Source organism: Capricornis sumatraensis, chromosome 13, assembly GCF_032405125.1.
Source record: "Capricornis sumatraensis isolate serow.1 chromosome 13, serow.2, whole genome shotgun sequence".
In the NCBI taxonomy this organism is placed as follows: Eukaryota; Metazoa; Chordata; class Mammalia; order Artiodactyla; family Bovidae; genus Capricornis; species Capricornis sumatraensis.
This window is the reverse complement of record NC_091081.1, coordinates 40,901,830-40,929,023: the sequence shown is the minus strand read 5'-3', so window position 1 is coordinate 40,929,023 and position 27,194 is coordinate 40,901,830. Positions and strand designations below refer to the sequence as shown.

General features: G+C 38.7%; 1 protein-coding gene across 1 annotated transcript in view; it reads left to right on the top strand.

Annotated features, from left to right (window-relative positions):
• The window catches only part of UFL1 (UFM1 specific ligase 1), a 67,439-nt gene that overhangs the window by 20,136 nt on the left and 20,109 nt on the right, over positions 1 to 27,194 (top strand). The window contains exons 7-8 of the mRNA XM_068985014.1: positions 24,143 to 24,201; positions 26,202 to 26,348. Of these exons, the coding sequence (XP_068841115.1) occupies positions 24,143 to 24,201; positions 26,202 to 26,348 (206 nt within the window). The remainder of the gene's footprint in view (positions 1 to 24,142; positions 24,202 to 26,201; positions 26,349 to 27,194) is intronic.

Sequence of the window (27,194 nt, the reverse complement as noted above, 5' to 3'; positions counted from 1 at the left end):
TCTTCTGAATTCTTCCACTTGTGTTTCCATTATCAGTAAACGCCATCATCAGGTTGGTTTTGCCAGAAACCTGGGAGTCATCCTTTATGCCACCTTTCTCTCACCTCCGTTTCCATAACACATCTTTTGAAGTCATAGTCTGAATATTTATGTAATCTTTACTTCTCTGACATCACTGTTCTCACCAGTTCAGGCCATTTTTTACTGGGACTGTTTTAGTAGCTTTCTAACAAGTCCCTCCTCTTCTGTTCTTACTATGGTTTAGGATGCTCTTTTGCATGAAAGCCACAGTGATTTCCTTTTGTCATTCAGTAAATCAGACACGCTGATTGAATACCTGATACATGCAGGGCCCTAGTAGAACAAAACACTAGAAGGTTAGAAGAGATAGCTCGCAATCTAATGCAATAGTATTCTTTCTCTCTTTTTTTTTAATCTCACACTTATATTAATAGAAAAATTGAGAGAGAACCTTTTTTTCAAATTCTGTTCCATTTGAAAGAAAGTAGCTGACATTATGTCCCATAACCAAAAATACTTTAGTCTGTTTCCTACAAACAAGGGCAGTGTCCTATAAAACTATAATACAAACATCAAAATCAGAAAATTGACCTTGATCCATTACTACCATCCAATCTTTGGATCCCATTTGTGATTTACCAGTTGAATCCTAATAGTATTGTATATAGAAAAATAATCACATATTGCAGTTCAGAATCACATATTGCATGTACTTTTCAAGTCTCCTTGGTCACTTTCAATCTCGAATACCTACCTTACTTTCATGAGAATATTCATTCTTTCCTTTCTGCTACATTTTTCTACTGATAATTCAGGTTATTCATCATTGGCAGGAATATCACAGAAGTGATTATATGTCTTTGTCATTGAACCCTATCAGGTGGCATGCAATTTAGATTTTTCCAATCACTGATGCTACTGTGTTGTGCTCAGTCATGTCCGACTCTTTGCAACCCCATGGTCTGTAGCCTGCCAGGCTTCTCTGTTCATGGGATTCTCCAGGAAGAATACTGGAGTGGGTTGCCATTTCCTTCTCCAGGAATTACTGATGAGGTGCATTGTAACTTCTTAATAAGAATATATATAGATTTCTCATTAAGGTTTTTTGTTTCCCTTTATAATTATTTGTGGGGAGGGCAATTTGAGATCTTGTGAGTTACCCTGTTTGTCATCACATTTTCAATTTATTCATTTATTAAATCACTACAGACTTAAGGCTTTCTATATTATTCTTTGGCTTATAATCCATTGTTATCATTATTTAGATTTTCAAGTTGGCTCTGATTTAGGTTAGTGGAATGCCCTTCAGTCTGGCTTCTTTGTTCTTTTGACATTTCTCAATCTTTCCAACACTTCTTTTCTTTCTGATATGCAAAGAAGTTCCAGGCTCAGGTTATCCTTTGCCTGTTCGACCTTAGAATCAGCCGTTTTAGTAGAGTATTTAGAAACCAAGATCTGAACACTAGATTGTTTATTGCCGTTTGGGTTGTTCCTGCTCCCAAGCCCTCAGCAGACAAGCTAAATGATACACATGGGAAGACAGGGAGGCCTGGTGTCCATGGGATCACAAAGAGCTGGACACAACTGAGTCGCACAACGACAACATACATGTATACCCCTATATATATATTTTCTTTTTTGCATTTTTATTTTTGTGTATCAAAACCATGAGTTCACACTGAGGTAATTAGTTAGAAGAATGAGATATGTAGGTAAACTACATTGCAATTCCAAGTTGAAATAAAAATCCAGCAGCTAAGTTTCATTTGTACTGAAAAAGCTAGAAATTTTGTGCAGTCCAATTAAACTTTTATTGAACATCCACAATAATTTATGCACCCAGTAGTTTTAAGATAAAGTTCTTCAAGGAGCCCTTTGCATGTTTGTAGGAATACATTCAGGTAGAAAGGAACAGAAAATAAAAAACATGAGAAGCTTGTAATAAGATAAACAGAGGAGAGCAAAATTCACAGAGCATGTAATTGGACCTAATTGGTTTGTTGTTGTTGTACAGTTGCCAGGTCGTGTCCAACTCTGCAACCCATGGACTGAAGCACACCAGGCTTCCCTGCCCTTCACCATTTCTTGGAGTTTGCCCAGGTTCATGTCCATCGAATTGGTGATGCCATCCAACTATCTCATCTTCTGTCACCCTCTGCTTCTGCCTTCAGTCTTTCCTAGCATCAGGGTCTTTTCCAATGAGTCAGCAGTTCACATCAGGTTAGCCAGAGTACTGGAGCTTCAGCTTCCACATCAGTCCTTCCAATGAGTATTCAGGGTTGATTTCTTTTAGGGTTGACTAGTTTGATCTCCTTGCTGTCCAAGGGACTCTCAAGAGTCTTCTCTAGCACCACAGTTCAAAAGCATCAATTATTTGGTGCTCAGCTTTCTTTATGGTCCAGCTCTCACATCTATACATGACTACTGGAAAGACAATAGCCTTAACTATACAGACCTTTGTCAGCAAAGGGGTGTCTTTGCTTCTTAATACACTGTCTAGGTTTGTCATAACTTTCCTGCCAAGAAGCATTCCTTTCTTAATTGCATGGCTGCAGTCAACATCCACAGTGATTTTAGAGCCGAGGAAGAGGAAATCTGTAACTACTTCCACCTTTTCCCTTTCTGTTTGCTATGAAGGGATGGAGCCAGATGCCATGATCTTAGTTTTTTTTTAATATTGAATTTTAAGCTGGCTTTTTTGCGGTCTTCTTTAATTCTCATCAAGTGGCTTTTTGCTTCCTCTTTGCTTTCTGCCATTAAAGTGGTATCATCTGCATATCTGAGGTTGTTGATATTTCTCCCAGCAATCTTGTTTCCAGCTTGTAACTCATCCAGCCCAGCATTTCGCATGATGTGGTCTGCATAAAAGTTAAAGAAACAGGGTGATAATAAACAGCCTTGTTGTATGCCTTTCTCAGTTTTGAACTAGGTCAGTTCTAACTATTGCTTCTTGACCCGCCTACAGGTTTCTCAGGAAATAGATAATACGGTCTGGTATTCCCATCTCTTTAAGCATTTTCCAGTTTGTTATGATCCACCAGTCAAAGTCTTTAATGTAGTCAATCAAATAGAGGTAGACATTTTTCTGGAAGTCCCTTGCTTTCTCTGTGATCCAGCAAATGTTGGCAGTTTGATCTCTGGTTCTTCTGCCTTTTCTAAACCCAGTTTGAACATCTATAAGTTCTCAGTTCACATACCACTGAAGGCTAGCTTGAAGGATTTTGAGTATAACCTTACTAACATGGGAGATGAATATAATTGTCCAGTAGTTTGGACATCTTGTAGTATTACCCTTGGGATTTGGGATGAAGATTGAAGTTTTCTAGCCCTGAGGCCGCTGCTGGATATTCCAAATTTGCTGACATACTGAGTGCAGCACTTTAATAGCATCATCGTTTAGGATTTTAAATAGCTCTGCTGGGATTCCGTCATCTCCACTGGCTTTACTGACAGCAGTGCTTCCTAAGGCCTGGTTGACTGCACACTTCCAGAATGTCTGGCTCTGGATGAGTGATGACACCAACGTGGTTATCTGGGTCATTAAGATCTTCTTTGTACAGTTCTTCTGTGTATTCTTGCCACCTCTTCTATATCACTTCTGCTTCTGTTAGGTCCATACAGTTTGTGTCCCTTATTGTGCTCCTCTTTGGATGAAATGTTCCTTTGATATATCCAGTTTTCTAGACGAGCTCTCTAGCCTTTCTATTCTGTTGTTATCCTCTGTTTCTTTGCAGTGTTCATTGAAGAAGGCTTTCTCCTCTGACCTTGCATTCTCTCAAGCTCTGCATTCAGTTGAGTATACCTTTCCCTTTCTCCCTTGCTTTCAATTCTCTTCTTTCCTCAGACAGTCCCTGTGTAAAGCCTGCTCAGACACTTTGCCTTCTTGCATTTCTTTTTCTTTGGGATGGTTTTGCTCACTGCCTGCTGTACAATATTACAAACCTCTTTCCATAGTTCTTCAGGCACTTTATTTACTAGATCTAATCCCTTGAATCTATTCGTCACCTCCACTGTCTAATCATAAGGGATTTGATTTAGGTCGTACCTGATTGGCCTCGTGGTTTTCCCCACTTTCTTTAGTTTAAGCGTGAATTTTGCTATAAGGAGCTGATGACCTGAGGCACAGTCAACTCCAGGTTTTGTTTTTGCTGACTGTACATAGTTTGTCCATCTTTGGCTACAAAGAATGTAATCAGTCTGATTTTGATATTGACCATCTAGTGATGTCCATGTGTAAAGTCGTCTCTTGCTTTGTTGAAAAAGGGTGTTTGCTTTGACCAGTGTTTTCTCTTGGCAGAATTCTGTTAGCCTTTGCCCTGCTTCATTTTGTACACCAAGGCCAAACTTGCCTGTTACTCCAGGTATCTTGACTTCCTACTTTTTGCATTCCAGTCCCCTCTGTTAAATAGGACATATTCTTTTGGTGTTAATTCTAGGAGGTCTTGTAGGTCTTCGTATAACTGATCAACTTGAGCTTCTTCCACATCCGTTGGGGCATAGACTTGGATTACTCTGATGTTGAATGGCTTGTCTTGGAAATGAACCAAGATCATTCTGTCACTTTTGAGATTGCACCCAAGTATATTGCATTTTAGACTCTTCTGTTGATTTTGAGGACTGCTTCATTTCTTCTATGGAATTCTTGCCCACAGTAGTAGATATATGGTCATCTTAATTCATACATTCCCATCCATTTTAGTTCACTGATTCCTAAGATGTCAGTGTTTTCTCTTGCCATCTCCTGCTTGACCACATCCAATATACCTTGATTTGTGGACCTAACATTCCAGGTCCCTATGTAATTCTTTTCTTAATAGTATTGGATTTTACTTTCATCACCAGATACATCCACAACCAAGCATCACTGCTGCTTTGGACCAGCCACATCATTGTTTCTGGAGCTATTATTAGTAGTTGTCCTCTGCTCTTCTCTGGTAGCTTTTGGAACACCATCCAACCTGTGGGCCTCGTCTTTCGGTGTCATATCTTTTTGCCTTTTTATACAGTTCATTGGGTTCTCATGGCAAGAATCCTGGAGTAGTTTGCCATTCCTTCCTCCAGTGTACCATGTTTTGTTAGAACTCTCCACTTTACCCATCTGTGTTTGTGGCCCTACATGGCATGGCTCATAGCTTCCCTGAGTCTGACATGCCCCTTCACCACCACAAGTGATCCATGAAGGGGCTAATTGGTTTCAGGAACTGTAGATAATTTAGCTGAATATTTTAGGTAAAATAATAAAACCAAATTGGCCTATATAGCAATTTGGTAAAAATAATAATTTAATCAAAAATCCCCATACAGAGGTTTTAAATATTAAGTCATATTTTGATTTAATATTTTCTGCTCTCCTAGGTCTGTTATATGGAAAAATTATAACGTCTTGAATAGTCAACAAGAGAAGGTCAAGTAGTTTGAATAACTTAAAAGTCTTTTAGTCATATTTTTGTTGTTCAGTTGCTCAGTCATGTCCCACTCTTTGTGACCCCATGGTCTGCAGCATGCTAGGCTTCCCTGTCCTTCATATTTCCCAGAGTTTGTTCAAACCCATGTCCATTTAATTGGTGATGCCACCCAACCATCTCATCCTTCTTCTCCTGTCCTCAATCTTTCCCACCGTCAGGGCCTTTTCCAATGAGTCAGCTGTTTGCAAAGTGTTGGAACTTCAGCATCAGTCCTTCCAATGAATAGTTAGGGTAGAATTCTTTCAGGATTGACTGGTTTGATCTCCTTGCTGTCCAAGGGACTCTGAAGAGTCTTCTCTAGCACAATTCAAAAGCATCAGTTCTTCAGCACTCAGTCATCTTGATGGTCAGACTTCCATATCCATACATGACTTCTAGAAAAACCATAGATTTGACTAGATGGACCTTTTTTGGGAAAGTGATATCTCTGCTTTATAATATACTGTTTAGATTTGTCATAGCTTTTCTTCCAAGAAGCAAGCGTCTTTTAATTTCATGGCTGCAGTCACTGTCCACAGTGATTTTAGAACCCAAAAATATAATATCTGCCATTGTTTCCATTTTTTCCCCATGATGTGATGGGACCAGACACCATGATCTTAGTATTTTTAATGTTGAGTTTTAAGCCAGCTTCCTTGCTCTCCTCTTTCACCCTCATCAAGAAACTTTTTAGTTCCTCTTTGTTGTCTGCCTTTAGAGTAGTGTCATCTGCATATCTGAAGTTATTGATATTTCTCCCAGCAATGTTGATTCCAGCTTGTGCTTCATTTAGCCCAGCATTTTGCATGATGTACTCTGCATATAATTTAAATAAGCAGGGGACAGTTTACAGCCTTGATGTGCTCCTTTCCCAATTTTGAACCAGTCCATTTTTCCATGTTCAGTTCTGTTACTTCTTGACCTGCATACAGGTTTCTCAGGAGGCAGGTAAGATGGTCTGATATTCCCATCTCTTTAAAATTTTCCATTTTGTTGTGATCTACATAGTCAAGATTTTAGCGTTGTCAGTGAAGCAGATGTTGATGTTTTTCTGGATTCCCTTCACTTTTCTATAGTCCAGTGGTGGTTTGCAATTTGACCTCTGGTTCCTCTGCCTTTTCTAAATCCAGCTTGAACATCTGGAAGTTCTTGGTTCACATACTGTTGAAGCCTCACTTGAAGGATTTTGAGCATTACCTTGATAGCATGTGAAAGTGCAATTGTGTGGTAGTTTGAACATTCTTTGGCATTACCTTTCTTTGGGATTGGAATGAAAACTGACCTTTTCCAGTCCTGTGGCCACTGCTGAGTTTTCCAAATTTGCTGGCATATTGAGTGCAGCACTTTCACAGCATCATCTTTTAGGATTTGAAATAGCTCAACTGGAATTCCATCACCTCCACTAGCTTTGCTCATAGTGATGCTTCGTAAGGACAACTTAACTTCACAATCCAGGATGTCTGGCTCTAGGTGAGTGATCACACCATCATAGTTATCTGGGTCATGAAGATCTTTTTTCTATCTTCTGTGTATTCTTGCCACCTCTTCTTAATATCTTCTGCTTCTGTTAGGTCCATATCATTTCTGTCCTTTATTGAGCCCATCTTTGCATGAAATGTTCCCTTGGTATCTCTGATTTTCTTGAAGAGATCTCTAGTCTTTCCCATTCTATTATTTTCCTCTATTTCTTTGCACTGATCACTGAGGAAGGCTTTCTTATCTCTCCATGCTATTCTTTGGAACTCTGCATTCAGATGGATATATCTTTCATTTCTCCTATGTCTTTTGCTTCTCTTCTTTTCTTAGCTATTTGTAAGGCCTCCTCAAACAACCATTTTGCCTTTTGCATTTCTTCTTCTTGGGGATGGTTTTGTCACCATCTCTTGTACAGTGTTATGAACCTCTGTCTACACTGTTTCAGGCACTCTATCAGATCTAATCCCTTGAATCTGTTATCTCTACTGTACAATCCTAGGGAATTTGGTTTAAGTCATACCTGAGGGCCTAATGGTTTTCCCTACTTTTTTCTATTTAAGTCTGAATTTTGCAATAAGGAGTTCAGGATCTGAGTCACGGTCAGCTCCTGGTCTTGCTTTTGTTGAGAGTATACAGATTCTCCATCTGCAGCTGCAAAGAATATTATTAACCTGATTTCAGTATGTGACATCTGATGATCCATGTGTAGAGTCATCTCTTGTGTTGTTGGAAGAGGGTGTTTGCTATGACCAGTGCATTCTTTTGGCAAAACTGTTAGCATTTGCCATGCTTCATTTTGTACTCCCAAGGCCAAACTTGCCTGTTACTCCAGGTTATCCCTTGACTTCCTACTTTTGCATTCTAATACCCCGTTACGAAAAGGACATCTATTTTTGATGTTAGTTCTAGAAGGTCTTGTAGGTCTTCACAGAACCATTCTTCATCTTCTTCAGCATTAGTGGTTGGGGCATAGACTTGAATTACTATGATGTTGAATGGTTTGCCTTGGAAACAAACGGAGATCATGCTGTCGTATTTGTGATTGCACCCTTGTACTGTATTTCAGACTTTTGTTGACTATGAGGCCTACTCTATTTCTTCCAAGGATTCTTGCCCACAGTAATAAATATAATGGTAATCTGAATTAAATTCTCCCATTTCCGTCCATTTTAGTTCACTGATTCCTAAAATGTCGATGTTCACTCTTGCCATCTCCTGTTTGACCACTTCCAATTTACCCTGATTCATGGACCTAACATTCTAGGTTCCTACACAATAAGTACTGTTCCTTACAGCTTTGGACTTTATTTCACCACCAAATACAACCACAACTGGGCATCATTTCCACGTTAACTCAGCTTCTTCATTCTTTCTGGAGCATTTCCCCGCTCTTCTCCAGTAGCATATTGAGCTGGGTAGTTCATCTTTCAGTGTCATATCGGTTTGCCTTTTCATGCTGTTCATGGGGTTCTCGAGGCCAAAATGCTGAAGTAGTTTGCCAGTCCCTCCTCTAGTGGACTGCGTTTTGTCAGGACTCTCCACCATGACCCGTCCATTTTGGGTGGCCCTACATGGCATGACTCACAGTTTTATTGAGTTACACAGGCCTGTGATCTGTGTGATCATATGGTTAGCTTTCTGTAATTGTGGTTTTCATTCTCTCTGCCCACTCATGGGTGAGAATAAGAGGCTAGTGCAAGCTTCCTGTTGGGAGAAACTGGCTGTGGGGAAAACTCCGTTTCACTTTGGTGGGCAGGGCCATGCTCAGTAAATGTTTAATCCAATTATCTGCTAATGGTTGAGACTGTGTTCCCTCCCTGTAGTTTGGCCTGAGGTGGCCCAGTCCTGGAGTCTTGTGGTCTCTGTGGAAGGGGTATAGTCTCTGTTAGGCCTAATGACAACCTCCTCCAAGAGGATTTACGCCAACAAGCTGCACCTCCTAGGACTGCTGGCAACAGTGTCCCTGTCCCCGTGGCAGGTCACTGCTGACCCATGCCTCTCCAGTAAATCCTCAAACACTGAGGCAGGTCTGGCTCAGTCTCATGTGGTGGTTACTGCTCCTTTCTTTCCCTGGATCCCAGTGAGCACAGGGTTTTGTTTGTGCCCTGCAAGAGTCTCTAGCTAGTGCATAAGAACAAAAATACAGACTAAACCTAAACCAGAGAACTGGTATAATTGGCTTAAAATAAATAGGGAAGAAAAGAATTGGAGTCAGAAAAAAATCTGGATTTATTTTTTAATGATTTACTTAAATTATAATTATTGTAAAAGAAAAGCATTCACAAGAATCTATCCAAAAGAAATTAAAGCATATCTCTACACAAAGACATGAAAGCAAATCTTCATAGCAGCATTAGTCATAATAGCCCCAAACTGGAAATAATCCAAGTGTCCATCAACTGATAATGGATACAAACAACAAAATGTGGTATATCCATATACCAAAATACTCTTTAGCAATAAAAAGGAATGAATGCTGATCTCTGCTTTATTATTCATGAACCTCAACAACATGCTAAGTAAGGAAGCCAGGTGGCTCAGAGGTTAAAGCATCTGTCCCCAGTACAGGAGACCCAGGTTCGATCCCTGGGTCGGGAAGATCCCCTGGAGAAGGAAATGGTAACCCACTCCAGTATTCTTGCCTGGAGAATCCCATGGATGGAGAAGCCTGGTAGGCTACAGTCCATGGGGTCGCAAAGAGTCAGACATGACTGAGCGACTTCACTCACTCACTCGAAGCCAGACGCATGAGACACATATTGACTCCATTTATGAGAAATCTCTAAAAAGGCACATTTGTAGAGGCAGAAATCCAATCTGTAGTTCTCTGGGTTACAAGTGGTAACAGGAATTAACTGCAGACATCTAGGAAGAAACTTTTGGGGTGAGGGAAACCTTCTAAAACTGGATTGTGGTGTTGGTTGCTCAGCTCTATTAATTTATTGAGGTCATTGAATTCTATATTTAGAATTGGTCAGATTTATATTTAAGTTTTATATATCTCATTCAAGCTGCTTTTAAAAATACATGCAGTCGTTACAGAAAATATTGATAAACAAAAGAGATTAATTAAAGTGGATCTCTCCCAGGCAAATTCCTTAACTGGAATACAGCATTCCAGTTTCCTTTCAGTTTGTGTTTGATCTCATTTTTCTTCAAAAATACAATCATATAAGATTCAGTGACTTCCCAGGTGAGGACAGTCTCTCAGACAGAATAAAATAAACAAAAATATATTAATATATAATAAGGGGCAAGGCAGATAGTCAAGATCGCTAAGTTCAGTAGCTCAGTCATGTCCAACTCTTTGTGACCCCATGAACCACAGCACGCCAGGCCTCTCTCTCCGTCACCAACTGCCAGAGTCTACCTAAACCCATGTCCATTGAGTCAGTGATGCCATCCAACCAGCTCATCTTCTGTTGTCCTCTTCTCCTCCTGCCCTTAATCTTTCCCAGCATCAGGGTCTTTTCAAATGAGTCAGCTCTTCGCATCAGGTGGCCAAAGTATTGGAGTTTCAGCTTCAGCATCAGTCCTTCTAATGAACACCCAGGATCAAAATCACTAAATCTGAAGTTAAATTTTGGTTGGAAAGGAAACTGATCCTGGAATTGGAAGACAGATCAATTACCTGGTATTTCAGTAGCATAATTCTGCTTAAGGATATAAAGTTTGGTGCAGTTTCTTTTTTTAAGTTAATTTACAGTATTTTGTTCATTTTTCATGTAAAGCAAGTAATTCAGGTGTACATATATATGTATATATTTTTCATGTTCTTTTCCATTATAGTTTACTACAGGGTATTGAATATAGTTCCCTATGCTATACAGTAGAACCGTATTTATCCATTGTAATTAGTGTCCCCTAATCGAGAACTCCTAATTTATCCCTCTCCTACCCCTTTTCTCCTTTGTAACCATCAGTTTGTTTTCTGTGTCTGAGTCTGTTTCTGTTTTTTAAATAAGAGCATTTGTATCGTATTTTAGATTTCACATCCAAATGATACTATATGATATCTGTCTTTCTGTGTTAGACTTAACTTCACTTAGTATGATAATCTTTAGGTCTATCCATATTGCTGCAAATGGCATTATTTTATCCTTTTTTTTTTGGCTGGGTAGTAATCCATTGTATATATGTAAAAGCAGAGACGTTACTTTGCTGACTAAGGTCTGTCTAGTCAAGGCTATGATTTTTCCTGTGGTCCTGTATGGATGTGAGAGTTGGACTGTGAAGAAGGCTGAGCACCGAAGAATTGATGCTTTTGAACTGTGGTGTTGGAGAAGACTCTTGAGAGCCCCTTGGACTACAAGGAGATCCAACCACTCCATTCTGAAGGAGATCAGCCCTGGGATTTCTTTGGAGGGAATGATGCTAAAGCTGAAACTCCAGTACTTTGGCCACCTGATGTGAAGAGTTGACTCATTGGAAAAGACTGTGATGCTGGGAGGGATTGGGGGCAGGAGGAGAAGGGGATGACAGAGGATGAGATGGCTGGATGGCATCACTGACTCAATGGACATGAATCTGAGTGAACTCTGGGAGTTGATGATGGACAGGGAGGCCTGGTATGCTGCGATTCATGGGGTTGCAAAGAGTCGAACACGACTGAGCGACTGAACTGATAAGTACCACATCTTTATCCATTCCTCTGTTTATGGACGCTTAGGTTGCTTCATGTCTTACCTGTTGTAAATAGTGCTGCTTTGATCATTGGGTGCATACATCTTTTTGAATCATAGTTTTGACCGGTTTATATACCCAGAAGCAGGATTGCTGGATCATATGGCAACTTTAGTTTCTTAAGGAGCCTCCATACTGTTTTCCATAGTGGCTTTACCAATTTACATTCCCATCAACAGTGTAGGAGGGTTCCCTTTTCTCCATATCCTCTCCAGTATTTATTATTTGATGATGGCTATTCTGACCCATATGAGGGTGATACCTTATTGAAGTTTTAATTTGCGTTTCTCTAGTTACATTGAGTATCTTTTCATGTGCTTGTTGGCCGTCTGTATGTCTTTTTTGGAGAAATGTCTATTTGGGTCTTCTGCACATTTTTTGATTGGGTTTTTGGTTTTTTTAATTGAGATATGTAAGCTGTTTGTATATTTTGGAAATTAATCCCTTGTTGGTCACATTGTTTGCAGATATTTTCTCCCAATATGTAGGCTGTCCTTTCATTTTGTTTATGGTTTTCTTTGCTGTGTAAAAACTTATAAGTTTGAATAGGTCCCATTTGTTTATTTTTGCTTTTATTTCTGTTGCCTTAGGAGGCTGACCTAAGAAAACATTGCTGCAGTTTATGTCAGGTAATATTTTGCCTGGCTTGTCTTCTAGACATTTTATGGTGTCATGTCCTACGTTTAAGTCTTTAAGCCATTTTGAGTTTTTTTGTGTGTGTATGGTGTGAGGGACTGTTCTGATTTCATAGATTTATATACGGCTCTCCAGCTTTCCAAATACCACTTCCTGAAGAGACTCTTCTCTGTGTATATTCTGGCCTCATTTGTCAAAGATAAATTGACCATGGGTGGTGGGTTTATTCTAAGCTCTCTCTGTATTTTGTTTTGGGGGGCTTTTTTTTGCCATATGGCCTGCAGGATATTAATTCCCCAGTCAGGGATTGAACCTGTGCCATCAGCAGTGGAAATTGAGAGTCCTAACCACTGGACGACCATGGAATTCCTTGGTCTCTCTTTTCTGTTCCATTGTTCTAGATGTCTGTTTTTTTGCCAATATCATACTGTTTTGATTACTATAGCTTTAAAATATTATCTGAAGTCTGGGAGGGTTGAGCTTCCTGCTTTTGTTCTTTTTCCTCAGGATTGCTTTGGCAATTCTGGGTCTTTTATGGTTTCATGTACATTTTAGGATTTTTCTGGTCCTGTGAAAAATGTCATGAGTAATTTGATACAGATCACATTAAATCTGTAGATTTCTTTGGATACTGTGGACATTTTAGCAATATGAATTCTTCCAGTCCAAAAGCATGAGATATCTTTCCATTTGTTTGCATCATCTTCAGTTTCCTTTGTTAATGTTTTGTACTTCTGAGCATGTAAGTCTTTCACCTCTTTGATGAGGTTTATTCCTGAGTATTTTTTGATGCAATTTTAAAAAGGATTGCTTTTTCACTTTCTGTTTCTGACACCTTTCATTATTAGTATAAAGAAATGCAACAGATTTCTATATGTTAATCTTTTATCATGCTACCTTGCTTAATTCATTTATCAGTTTTAGTAGTTTTTGTGTAGACTCTTTTGTTGTTGTTCAGTCACTAAGTCATGTCTGACTGTTTGTAGCCAGACATGGAGTGCTGCATGCCAGGTTCCCCTGTCCTTCAGTATCTCCTGGAATTTGCCCAAATTCATGTCCATTGAGTTGGTGATGCTATCCAATCATCTCATCCTCTGCTGCCCCTACCTCCTTTTGCCGTCATTCTTTGCCAGCATCAAGATCTTTTCCATGAGTGGCCTCTTTGCATCAGGAGGCCAAAGTATTAGAGGTTTAGCTTCAGCAACAGTCCTTCCAATTAATATTCAGAGTTTCTTACCCTTAGGATTGATTGGTTTGATCTCCTTGCTGTCCAAGGGATTTGCAAGAGTCTGCTGCATTCAATATGCCAGCAAATTTAGAAAACTCAGCAGTGGCCACAAGATTGGAAAAGGTCAGTTTTCATTCCAATCCCAAAGGCAATGCCAAAGAATGCTCAAACTACCGCACAGTTGAACTCATCTCACACGCTAGTAAAGTAATGCTCAAAATTCTCCAAGCCAGGCTTCAGCAATATGTGAACCGTGAACTTCCAGATGTTCAAGCTGGTTTTAGAAAAAGCAAAGGAACCAGAGACCAAATTGCCAACATCCGCTGGATCATCGAAAAAGCAAGAGAGTTCAAGAAAAACAGCTATTTCTGCTTTATTGACTGTGCCAAAGCCTTTGACTGTGTGGATCACAATAAACTGTGGAAAATTCTGAAAGAGATGGGAATACCAGACCACCTGACCGGCCTCTTGAGAATCCTATATGCAGGTCAGGAAGCAATAGTTAGAACTGGACATGGAACAACAGACTGGTTCCAAATAGGAAAAGGAGTATGTCAAGGCTATATATTGTCACCCTGCTTATTTAACTTCTATGCAGAGTACATCATGAGAAACGCTGGGCTGGAAGAAGCACAAGCTGAAATCAAGATTGCCAGGAAAAATATCAATAACCTCAGATATGCAGATGACACCACCCTTATGGCAGAAAGGGAAGAGGAACTAAAAAGCCTGTTGATGAAAGTGAAAGAGGAGAGTGAAGAAGTTGGCTTAAAGCTCAACATTCAGAAAACGAAGATCATGGCATCTCGTCCCATCACTTCATGGCAAATAGATGGGGAAACAGTGTCAGACTTTATTTTTGGGGGTTCCAAAATCACTGCAGATGGTGACGGCAGCCATGAAATTAAAAGACGCTTACTCCTTGGAAGAAAAGTTATGACCAACCTAGGTAGCATATTGAAAAGCAGAGATATCACTTTGCCAACAAAGATCCATCTAGTCAAGGCTATGGTTTTTCCAGTAGTCATGTATGGATGTGAGAGTTGGACTATGAAGAAAGCTGAGCACCAAAGAATTGATGCTTTTGAACCATGATGTTGGAGAAGACTCTTGAGAGTCCCTTGGACTGCAAGGAGATCCAACCAGTCCATTCTGAAGGAGATCAACCCTGGGATTTCTTTGGAGGGAATGATGCTGAAGCTGAAACTCTAGTACTTTGGCCACCTGACGCGAAGCGTTGACTCATTGGAAAAGACTCTGATGCTGGGAGGGATTGGGGGCAGGAGGAGAAGGGGACGACAGAGGATGAGATGGCTGGATGGCATCACTGACTTGATGGACATGAGTCTGAGTGAACTCCGGGAGTTGGTGATGGACAGGGAGGCCTGGCGTGCTGCTGTTCATGGGGTCGCAAAGAGTCGGACACGACTGAGCGACTGAACTGAACTGACTATCCAGCAGCATAATTAATAAGCATCAGTTCTTCAGTGCTCAGCCTTCTTTATGATCCAACTCTCAAGTCCACGTATGATTACTGGAAATAATAGCTTTGACTATACAGACCTTTGTCGGCAAAGAGATGTCTCTACTTTTTAATATGCTTTCTAGGTTTGTCATAACTTTCCTTCCAAGGAGCAAGCATCTTTGAATTTCATGGCTGCAGTGCTTGTCTGCAGTGATTTTGGAGCCCAAGAAAAGAAAATCTGTCACCATTTCGACTCTTCTAGCTTCTATTTGCCATGAAATGATGGGGCCAGATGCCATGATCTTAATTTCTGAATGTTGAGTGTTAAGCCAGCTTTTTCACTCTCTTCTTTCACCCTCAGCAAGAAGGTCTTTAGTTCCTCTTCACTTTCTGCCATTAAAGTGGTGTCATCTACATATCTGAGGTTGTTGATATTTCTCCCAGCAGTCTGGATTCCAGCTTGTAATTCATTCAGTCCACCATTTCACATGATATACTCAGCATAGATATTAAATAAGCAGGGTGACAATATACAGTCTTGTCATACTCCTTTCCCAATTTGGAACCAGTCCATTATTCCATGTCCAGTTCTAACTATTGCTTCTTGACCTGCATACAGGTTTCTCAGGAGACAATGAAAGTGGTCTTGTGTTTCCATCTTTTTAAGAGTTTTCCATAGTTTGTTGGATCCACACACTCAAAAGTCTTTAGTGTAGTCAGTGAAGCAGAAGTATATGTCTTTGTGGAATTCTCCTGCTTTTTCTATAATCCAACGAATGTTGGCGAGAGATCTCTGGTTCCTTTACGTATTCTGAAACCAGCTTGTACATCTGGAAATTCTTGGTTCACGTAACTGCTAAAGCCTAGCATGCAGCATAAGCTTGCACAATTGTACAGTACTTTGAACAGTCTCTGTCATTGCCCCTCTTTGGAATTGGAATGAAAACTGACCTTTTCCAGTCCTGTGACCACTGCTGAGTTTTCCAATTTTGCTGACATACGGAGTGCAGTATTTAACAACATCATCTTTTAGGAATTTTAAATAGATCAGCTGGAATTCCATCACCTCCACTAGCTTTGTTCATAGTAGTGCTTGCTAAGGCCCACTTGACTTCACACTCCAGAATATCTTGCTCTAAGTGAGTGACCACACCATTGTGGTTATCCATGTCATTGAGACTTTTCTGTATAATTCTTCTGTGTATTCTTGCTATCTTTTCTTAATCTTTTCTGCTTCTCTTAGGTCCTTACCATTTCTGTCCTTTATCATGCCCATCTTTGCATGAAATGGTCCCTTAATATGTCCAGTTTTCTTGAAGAGATCTCTAGTCTTTCCCGTTCTGTTGTTTTCCTCTGTTTCTTTTCATTATTCACTTAAGGCCGTCTTGTCTCTCCGTGCTCTTCTCTGAAACTCCACATTCAGTTGGGTATATCTTTCCCTTTCTCCCTTGCCTTTAGCTTCTTTCCTCAGATTTTGTAAAGCCTACTCAAAACCATTCTGCCTTCTTGCATTTCTTTTTCTTTGGGATGGTTTTGGTCACCGCTTCCTGTAAAATGTTATGAGCCTCCATCTGTAGTTCTTTTGGCACTCTGTCTATCAGATGTAATCCCTTGAAACTATTCACCTCCACTGTATAATCATAAGGTATATGATTTAGGTCATACCTGGCGTAGTGGTTTTCCCTACTTTCTTCAGTGTAAGCCTGAATTTTTCAATAAGGAGCTCATGATCTGAGCTACAGTCAGCTCCCAGTCTTGTTTTTACTGTCTGTATGGAGTTTCTCCCATCTTTGGCTGCAAAGAATATTGACCATCTGGTGATGTCCATGCATAGAATGATCTCTTGGAATCTTTTGAGTTTTTTATGTATGGTATCATGTCATCTGCTTATAATGAAAATTTTACCTCTTCCCTTCTATTTTGGATACCCTTTATTGCTTTTTCATGTCTGATTCCTGCAGCTAGGACTTCTGATACTCTGTTGAACGGAAGTGGTCAGAGTGGGCATGCTTGTCTTGTTCCAAAATTTTATTAGAAAGGTTTTCAGCTTTTCACCATTGAGTATTAACTTACCTGTGGATTTCTCATACATAGCTTTTATTATTTTCAGATATGTTCTTCTTACTCACTTTGTAAGAATTTTTTTCATGAATGGTTGTTGATATATGGTATCATGTCATCTGCTTATAATGAAAGTTTGTCAGATGCTTTTCTGCATCTGTTGAGATCATGTGGTTTTGTCTATTCTTTTCTTTATATGGGTTATCACATTCATTTGCATATGTTGAACCATTCTTGTGAACTTGGGATAGATTCCACTTGGTCATGGTGAATGGTCTTTTTTTCTGTGTTGTTTGATGCAGTTTGCTAATATGTTGTTGATATTTTTTCCATCTATATTCATCAAACATACTGACCTGTAAATTTCTTTTTTTTGATGGTGTGTTTAGTTTTAGTATCAGGATGATTGTGGCTTTATAGAATGTCTTTGGGAATGTTTCCTCCCCTTCAGTCTTTTGGAAGATTTTGAGGAGGATCAGTATAATTCTTTGTATGGTTGGTAGAATTTGCCTGTGAAGCCATCAAGTTCTAGACTTTTGTTGTAGAAAGCTTTTAAATTAAAGATTCTACTTTACTTCTAGGGATAGGTCTGGTCAAATTATGTAGTTCTTCTTGATTCAGTTTTGGTGGGCTGTATATTTCTAGAAACTTGTCCATTTTTTCTGGATTGTCTAACTTGATGGCATGTAATTGCTCATAGTATTCTCTTATAACAGATATTGTATATTTCTATGATATTGGTTGTTATTTCATCTCTTTCATTTCTTATTTTATTTGGTTCTCTCTTTTTCTTGTTGGTGAGCCTGGCTAGAGGTCTGCTAATTTTGTTTACCCTTTCAAAGAACCAACTCTTGGTTTTATTGATTTTCTTTTTCTATTTTTTTTAAATTGCAGTATAGTTAATTTACAGTGTTGTGTTTCAGGTGTACGACAAAGTGATTCAGTTATATATGTATATGTGTGTGTATATATTCCTTTTCAGATTCTTTTCCCTTATAGATTATTACAAAATATTGAGTACAACTCCCTATGCTATACAGTGGTTCAGTTCAGTACAGTCACTCAGGCGTGTCTGACTCTTTGCAAACCCATGAACCACAGCATGCCAGGCCTCCCTGTCCATCACCAACTCCTGGAGGTTACCCAAACTCATCTCCATTGAATTGGTGATGCCATCCAAACATCTCATCCTCTGTTGTCCCCTTCTTCTCCCACCCTCAATCTTTCCCAGCATCAGGGTCTTTTCAAATGAGACAGTTCTTCACATCAGGTGGCCAAAATATTGGAGTTTCAGCTTTAACATCAGTCCTTCCAGTGAACACCCGGGACCGATCTTTAGGATGGACCGGTTGGATCTCCTTGCAGTCTAAGGCACTCTCAAGAGTCTTCTCCAACACCACAGTTCAAAAGCATCAATTCTTCAGCACTCAGCTTTCTTTATAGTCCAGTTCTCACATCCATATATGACTACTAGAAAAACCATAACCTTTACTAGACAGACCTTTGTTGGTAAAGTAATATCTCTGCTTTATAATATGCTGTCTAGGTTAGTCATCTTTTTTCTTCCAAGGAGTAAGCATCTTTTCATGGCTGCCAGTCACCATCTGCAGTGATTTTGGAGCCCAAGAAATAAAAGTCTGACACTATTTCTACGTTTCCCCATCTGTTTGCCATGAAGTAATGGGACCAGATGCCATGGTCTTCATTATCTGAATGTTGAGCTTTAAGCCAACTTTTTCACTCTCCACTTTCACTTTCGTCTAGAGGCTCTTTAGTTTTTCTTCACTTTCTGCCATAAGGGTGGTGTTATCTGCATATCTGAGGTTATTGATATTTCTCCTGCCAGTCTTGATTCCAGCTTGTACTTCCCCCAGTCCAGCGTTTCTCTTGATGTACTCTTCATATAAGTTAAATAAGCAGGGTGACAATATACAGCCTTGATATAGTCTTTTTCCTATTTGGAACCAGTCTGTTGTTCCATGTCCAGTTCTAACTGTTGCTTCCTGACCTGGATACGGGTTTCTTCTGGAACTCTGGAAGTTCTTCTGGTTCACCCAGAAGTATTCCCATCTCTTTCAGAATTTTCCACACAGTCAAAGGCTTTGGCATAGTCAATAAAGCAGAAATACATGTTTTTCTGGAACTTTCATGCTTTTTCAGTGATCCAGCACATGTTGGCAATTTGATCTCTGGTTCCTCTGCCTTTTCTAATACCAGCTTAAACATCTGGAAGTTTATGGTTCACAAGCCCAGCCTGGGTGGCGGTTTAATCACTGAGTTGTATCCAACTCTTGTGACACCATGGACTGTAGGCCGCCAGGTTCCTCTGTCCATGGGATTTTCCACTAGAGTGGGTTGCCATTTCCATCTCCAGGGGATCTTCCCCACCCAGGAATTGAACCAAGGTCTCCCAGATTGCAGGCAGATTTTTTACCAACTGAACTACCAGGTAAGCCCTATATATAGTAGTATATATGTATTAATCCCAAGATTTTCATTTATCCCTCCCCTGTTTCTCCCCCCATTTTCCCTTTGGGTAACTAAATTTATTTTCTATGCCTGTGGGTCTGTTTCTGTTTTGTAAGTAAGTTTATTCATATCATTTTCTAAAATTTCACATATAAGCAATATCGTATGCTATTTGGCTTACTTCTGTTAGTATGATAGTCTCTACCTCCATTCATGTTTCTGCAGAAAACAGCATTTTCCTTATGGCTGAGTAATACCTCACTGTGTGTGGGGGGAGGTGTATCACATCTTTTTTATCCAGTCATCTGTCACTAAACATTTAGGTTGCTAAATGGACATTAGGTTGCTGTGCTGCAATGAATATTGGGATGCATGTTTTTTTCAAATTATAGTTTTGTCTAGCTGGATGCTCAGGAGTGCAGTTACAGGATCACATGGTAGCTCTGTTTTTAGTTTTTTAAGGAACCTCCGTATTGTTCTCCATAGTCCCTGTACAGATTCACATTCTTACCAACAGTGTAGGAGGGGTCCTTCTTCTCTACACCTTCTCCAGCATTTATTTGTAGACTTCGATGATGGTCATTCTGACTGATATTAGGTGATACCTCATTGTAATTTTGATTTGCAGTTCTGTAATAATTAACAATGTTGAACATTATTTCATGTGCCTATTGGCCATCTGTATGTCTTTTATGGAATGTATGTCTTAAGTATTCTGCCCATTTTTTCATTGGATTATTTCTGGTTTTTTTTAACTATTTTATTTATCTTTCTCTGAGCTTCATTATTTCCTTCCTTCTGTTCGTTGTAGGTTTTATTTTTCCTTCTTTTTCTAGTTTTTTTTAGGTGTTAGGTTGTTTAATTCAGATTTTTCTTGTTTTTGGAGGACAACCTGTATCATTATTGCTTTTGCTGCATCCCAGAGATTGTGTATGGTTGTGCTTTCATTGTCAGTTATCCCGAGGTATTTTCAGCATTCCTCTTTGATTTTATCATGACCCATTATTTTTTTAGTAGCATATTGTATAGTCTCCACTAATAGTTATTTTTCCTCTTGTTTCTGTTTCTGTGGTCGATTTCTAGTTTCATACTGTTGTGGTCAAAAAAGATACTTGAAATAATTTCTGCCCTCTTCAATTTGTTGAGGTTTGTTTTATAGCCTCATCTGTGTTCACTCCTTGAGAATGTTCCATGTGCACTCGGAAGCTATGTGTATTCTTGGATCTTTTTAATGTAGTGTCCTGAAAATATCAATTAAATCTGTTTTAGTGTGTCATTGATTTTCTGTCTGGAAGATCTCTCCATTGATGTGAATATGGTGCTAAAAAGTTTCCTACTATTATTGTATTCCCATCAATTTCTCCCTTTATGTCTGTTAGTATTTGTTTTATGTATTCAGATGCTCCTATGTTGGGTGTATATGTTAACAAGTGTAATATCCTCTTGTACTGATCCTTTCATCATTATATAGTGTCCTAGTTTATCTTTTTTTATGGTCTCTATTTCAAAGTTTATTTTTCCTCAAATGAGTATTGCTAGCCTCTCTTTCTTGCCACTGCTATTTGCATGATATACTTTTATCCATCCCCTCACTTTAATCCCTATGTGTCATTTGCCCCCTAAAATGGATCTTTTGTAGGCAGCATATTGTAGGCCCTTTTTTTTTTTTTTTCCATCCAATCTGCCACTCTTTGACTCTGGATTGGAGCATTTAGTCTATTGACCTTTAAGGTAATTATTGGTATATATTTCCATTTTAAACCTTGTTTTCCAGTTGTTTTGTATTTCTTAATGGTTCCTTTTTCTTTTTGTCTTTCCTTTTGTGGTTTGATGGTTTTCGTTTATATTATGCTTTTGTTCTCTTTTGGGTTTTGTGAATCTATTGTGTGTTTTTGATTTATGATTACCCTATTTTTCAGATGTTTTAATACATTCCAAACCGTTGCTTCAAACTGGTAATCATATAGGCTCAAACATATTCTTAAAAAATCTATATTTTACTACTCTTTTCCCCCATATTTTATGATTTTGATGTCCTCTTTCACACATGTTATCCTGTTGCTGGTCATTGTAGTTATTGTCACTTTCTTTCACAATATTTTTTTAATCTATGTAGTGGCCTATGTAAGTGATTTACTTTCCAGCTGTGATTTTTTTTCCCCCTACAGATTCTTCCTTCTTTTCTATTTAGAGAAGACCTTTCAATATTTCTGTTAGGATAGGTTTAGTATTGCTGTATGTTTTTTAAGTTTTTGCTTGTCTGAGAAATTCTTTATCTCTCCTATTTTAAATGACAGTATTGCTGGTAGAGTTTGCTAAGTTGTAGGTTTCCCTTTCAAGACATCAAATGTCACTTTCTTCCGGCATGAAACCTTTTTGTAGAGAAATCAGTTGATAGGCTTAAGTGGGTTCCCTTTGTAACTCTGTTTTTACTTTTGCTGCCTAGAAACCTTTCTCTAACTTTGCTATTTTAATTATAATATGTCTTATTGTGGGTTTGTTTAGGTTCATCTTTTTTGGGAGGGAGCTTCTGTGCTTCCTTTACCTGGATATCTGTTTCCTTAGATTTGGGAGATTTTCAGCCATAATTTCTTCCAGTGTTTTCAATCCCCTTTTCTCTTCTCCTGAGATCCTGTTATGCACAGATTGGCACACTTTATATTATCCCATAGGTCTCATATATTGCTTTCATTTTTTTTCATTTTGTGTTTTTGTCTGCTGCTCTTATTGGGTGATTTTCATTATTCTACCTTCCAGATCATTTATTCATTTTCTGTATCATTCAGTTTGCTATTTATTGCCTTTAACTTGGCTTTAATTTCAGCAAATGAGTTTTCTAGTTTTTCTTGATTCCTCTTTATAGTTACTTGTTACAGAGATCTGCATTTCTGTTGATAACCTTTCTTAATTCTTCAGTAGTTTTATTACCTCCTTTTTGAACTCAGGGTCTAGTAGACTGGAGAAGTTTGTTTCTTTATTTTTTTTCTTACAGGGGAATTGTCCTGATCTTTTAATTTTACTTACGTTTTTCTGACTCTGTTAATTTAGGAGAAATAGCTATCTACTGTTGTCTTACAGAACTGATTTTATGTAGGAGCATCCCTGGGTAGCCTGCATGAATCTAATATTTGATGCGAGGGCTCTTTTTAGTACAGGTGCTTGTCAAGTCTTTTCTCAGTATGTGCTGGCCATTATCCCCTTGATGGGGGTGTGACTGGTATTGTGACCAGAGCTTCCAGTGGATATTGAGCCAGGGCCTCTTCTTTGCTCTGTGGTTCTCAGAGCCCTGTTAGGAATAGAGCTGCTCCCCAGTTGTTGGAGTAGAAGTCCCCAAATCCATTCCAAAGCTGTAGTATGAGAAGGACAGGACTGCAGTGTTCCCACAGTGGGAGAAAGCACTGAGTAATTCCTCCACTGAAGTTGTCCACTGGGAGTGCATTCTGTGGTGTTGCCTCTCCGTCATCATGTGGGCTCATAAAGTGCCTTTAACCCCTTCTCAACCATGAGAATGCAGGACATTGGCCTGGGTTACCCTCAAGCACTGTGCTCACAAAACCACTAGCACAGATCTCCAGGCTCAGGTCCCCTGCAGTTAGGCACCTAAGCTGTCATGGTCACACACCTGGCCCTGCCAGGAGAGCTACAGACCCCAGTCCCACCTATATATATGCATGCCCCCAAAGCTTGCAACTGTTCATGCCAGACCTGCCCCAGCCACAGGAGCACCAGTAATCTGCTTGTATGTCCAACAGGTACTGAGCTTGCAAAACCACCAGCATGGCGTAAATCTGTAGATTGATCAGCTGCTGAGACAGCTCAGATTTCAGCCCCACCTCCAAATGTGGGCATCACTCCAGCTCTTGCATCCTCCCAGAGTTCATAAAGGAAGAGCCACACTACTGTGAGCACACTACTGTGGGGCCCTGCCCTTCCCTTCTCTCGAGGGTTACTGTATTAACAATGGGGCTTCTACAGCAGATTCAGGGTCAATCCTGTGTACACCTCCGAAGCACACTCCACCTCCTTCAGGCTGTTTCTGCACACCCAACCCCTGTCCTCTCCCCAGGTCTGTCCCCTGGACCCCAAGTTTCAGCACCCAGCCCACGATGTCCACTAGCAGACGTGTGTCCTTGGCTGGGGATTGCAGCGAGGTGGACAGGACCATTAGTGCCAATCTCTCTCTGTTCTGCCTGTGGCAGACCAGTTATTGCACACTCCTCTGAGTCTCTGAAGCTCTCTTTCCGTCCTGGTTGACATTTCAGCCAGTGAAAGGGGTTCCCAGGGTGAAGGAACCTTTGCTCTTTCACAGGTCCTTTCTGAGGACATAGATCCTGTCCCAACTCCTTTTTCTCTTCCTACCCAGTTTTTTGGTGATCTTTCTTGCAACTTCCATTGAATGAGGTCTGTCAGCTTTCAAAAGGTATTCTATGAGAATTACTCCACATGTAGATGCATTTTTGATGTATTTATGGGAGGAGATGAACTCCACATCTTTCTTTTCCACCGTCTTGATCTCTGATACAATTTTTGCCTTCATTTTTTTTCTTCTAAATTAATTTATGTTTTTCATAAGCTAATCATCCTAGTTTATTTAATTCCTAACTCTGTGCAACTCTATAATCAGTAAAAAAGTTTTTGTTTTGTTTCCTCTACATAAAGGCCTACAGCAGTGAATTCTTTGATTTCAAGATATGGATTTCAGGAGCAGCTTCTTTACTGTGAGTTTGATTTAAATTGCATTTCACTTAATTAGCTTTTGAATAGACTAAATATAAAACTTAACTAATTATTTTTACCTCTTTTAATCATAAAACTTATTAAAATATTTCTAGTTGCTAAGTTTCTCTATACTATTTTTCATGTATGAGTCTTATCTGTTATATCCACCATTTAGTATTAGGTACCTCAAGAGGAATGGAATTTTTAAAGAAATTGTGTATATGTATAAAATACTCTGTTGTGTGTATACATATATAGAGAGATTTAAAATTTTAGGATTAAGAATAATTTTCACTTTGTTTCTTATCAATTTTTACTACATTTTTTTATGAAAATAAGTGTGTGGGGGCTTCCTTGGTGCCTCAGATGGTAAAGAATCTGCCTGTAATACAGGAGACCTGGGTTTGATCCTTGGATCAGGAGGATCCTCTGGAGTAGGAAATAGCAACCCACTCCAGTATTCTTGCCTGGAAAATGCCATGGACAGAGGAGCTGGTGGGCTATCATCCATGGGGTGTTTGGCTAAAAGAATTATACAAAATGCTTATAGCATTAAAAGTATACTCTTAGCATTTAAAAAATACAGTGATTCTCTAAAATAATATTGGTCCATTGCCTATTTTGTGTGTGAAACTTTTTTTTTCCAAACTTTAAACTTTTTATTTTGTATTGGTGTATAGCTGATTAACAGTATGGTAGTTTATATGTGTATATATATGGCTGAGTTCTTTCGCTATTCATTTGTGAAACTCTTAAGAGGTTTTGAAGGGTGTTTTTTTTTTTTTCCTAAGCTTGGCTGGAATAATTTTTTAAAGCAGTGGCCTAATTTTTCAACTCAGGTATCTATGCAAATATAAGAATTAAAATAAGTAATAGAAAAGAAATTCAAATTCAGAACCAAAAGTTTTAATTTTTATTCACTACCAAAAGTTTAATTTTTATTCAGTATGTTTTTCAGAATGTGGAGATAAATTTTTTAAGACAAATTTAAAATTAAAAATATGATGTATTTTGGAATCTGCTTAATTGGGTTTGGTGGAATTTCATTATAATATAAACTTCTTTAAGTAATAACTGATAACTTGATAATTTTGGTCTGAATTTAGCTTGGATTTGTGTTGTACAGTCACACAAAATTTTAAATTATATGTTTGAAATCTAGACCTTTCTGATGTATTCTGATTTACTCAGTAATGAAATTCTGAAATTCATTTTTAAACTAATTTTTATTTCTGTTATAGGCTAAATTCCTGAATCATTTTGTCCCAGACATCTTTTGAATGCTCTTGTTAGTACACTTAGAAATAACTCCTTCCTATCTGCTTTATCTTTTTTTTAGGGGATTGATATTTAAAACAACAAAGTATGTAGTTAAATGTTACAGTTTAAATAAAAAGCATAAATTTGGTGTCAATGGCAGCACCAGTAGGTGGCAGAGTTGAAGTTTACGCTCTCTGGGTCCACACCCATCCTCTTAACCATGCATTATACTTCTGTTATAGGTAGGGTTTAAATGTGTTGCTTCAGTTTAAACAGTGGAAGTATAATAATTTATAAAGATTTTCATGGCTTCATTTTACACTGTTGATCCTAATAGGATCCAGGTGTCTTGATTTTCTAAATATGAGAATATTGAACTTGGTTATACCAGTGATTGTGTATTATCTATTCTGAAAGTGTATAGTCGTCTACTTTTAATCATGAGATAGATAATGGAATGTTTTTCCAAAATAACTCAGACTAAACAGTTCAACATTAATGTTAATTAGTTTGAATTACAGTTCAGCATCTTTATCTAGTTGGCACATTTTCCTGAATTTATGACATGAGTATTCTCATAAATGGCAGGAAAGTTTTGTCTAAAATATAATGTCTTAATTTAGTGTGCAACTTGAATTTTAAATTGCTTTTTTTAAGGATAATAAATAAATAGTGAAATTGTAAAGTGTTTTTGAGATTTTTATCTGCTCTGTTTCTACTTGTTTGTTTTTCTTTTAAGCTGTTCTTGAAGAACTTGTTAATAATGGACGCTTACGAGGCACTGTGGTTGGTGGGAGACAGGATAAGGCAGTGTTTATCCCTGACATTTACTCCAGAACACAGAGTACTTGGGTGGATTCTTTTCTCAGGCAGAATGGCTATCTGGGTAATTTTTTTTTTTTCTTTAAACAAAAAATCATTTCTAATGTTAAACACATTCTTAGAAAGACTGCATTAATCCTGGTAGTGAGTACACATGTACTTTACTGTTGGCCAGCAGACTAGAGTGGTTCTCTTTGAATATGAAAGTAGTCACATTGAAGGTTTTTGTGTCATGCAACTGAGTTTAATTCAATAGTCACTGAACAGTTGTAATGTAGAAAGGCCAAAGCTGGTATTGATTGTTACCAGCCTTCCAGTAATGTGATACTATATATCAGATACTTCCAGTTCTTTTTAATTCATAAAAAGTAATTGTTTTTATAACTTAATGAAGTTGCCTGGCTTACATAATCTTAGAAATAGTTTATTGGCTATCAGTTTTATCATTTTTATTAGTTACCCAGTATTTCAGAAACATTGAAGTTATGCTCAATTCTCTTTCTGAGGTTCCATCATTTGGATGAAATACATTGATTGAATTTAATCATTAAAACAAGTAGTGCTGTGTGTGTGAATTAGACATTCAGTCATGTCTGACTCTTTGCTACCCCATGCACTGTAGACGACCAGGCTTCTCCTGGTCCATGGAATTCTCCAGGCAAGAATACTGGAGTGGGTTGCCATTCCCTTCTCCAGGGGAATCTTCCCGACCCAGAGATCAAATCCAGGTCTCCTGCATGGCAGGCAGATTCTTAACTGCCTGAGCCACTAGAGAAACCCAAGAGATAAGTTACCTAAAAATAAGTAAACCTATAAGTCATTAGCGTTCAGTTTAAATGTATGCTAGAATGTGTACTGGTTTGACTTACATTTTCTTGACTTTCTATAATGTGCCTTTGCAGCCAAGAAC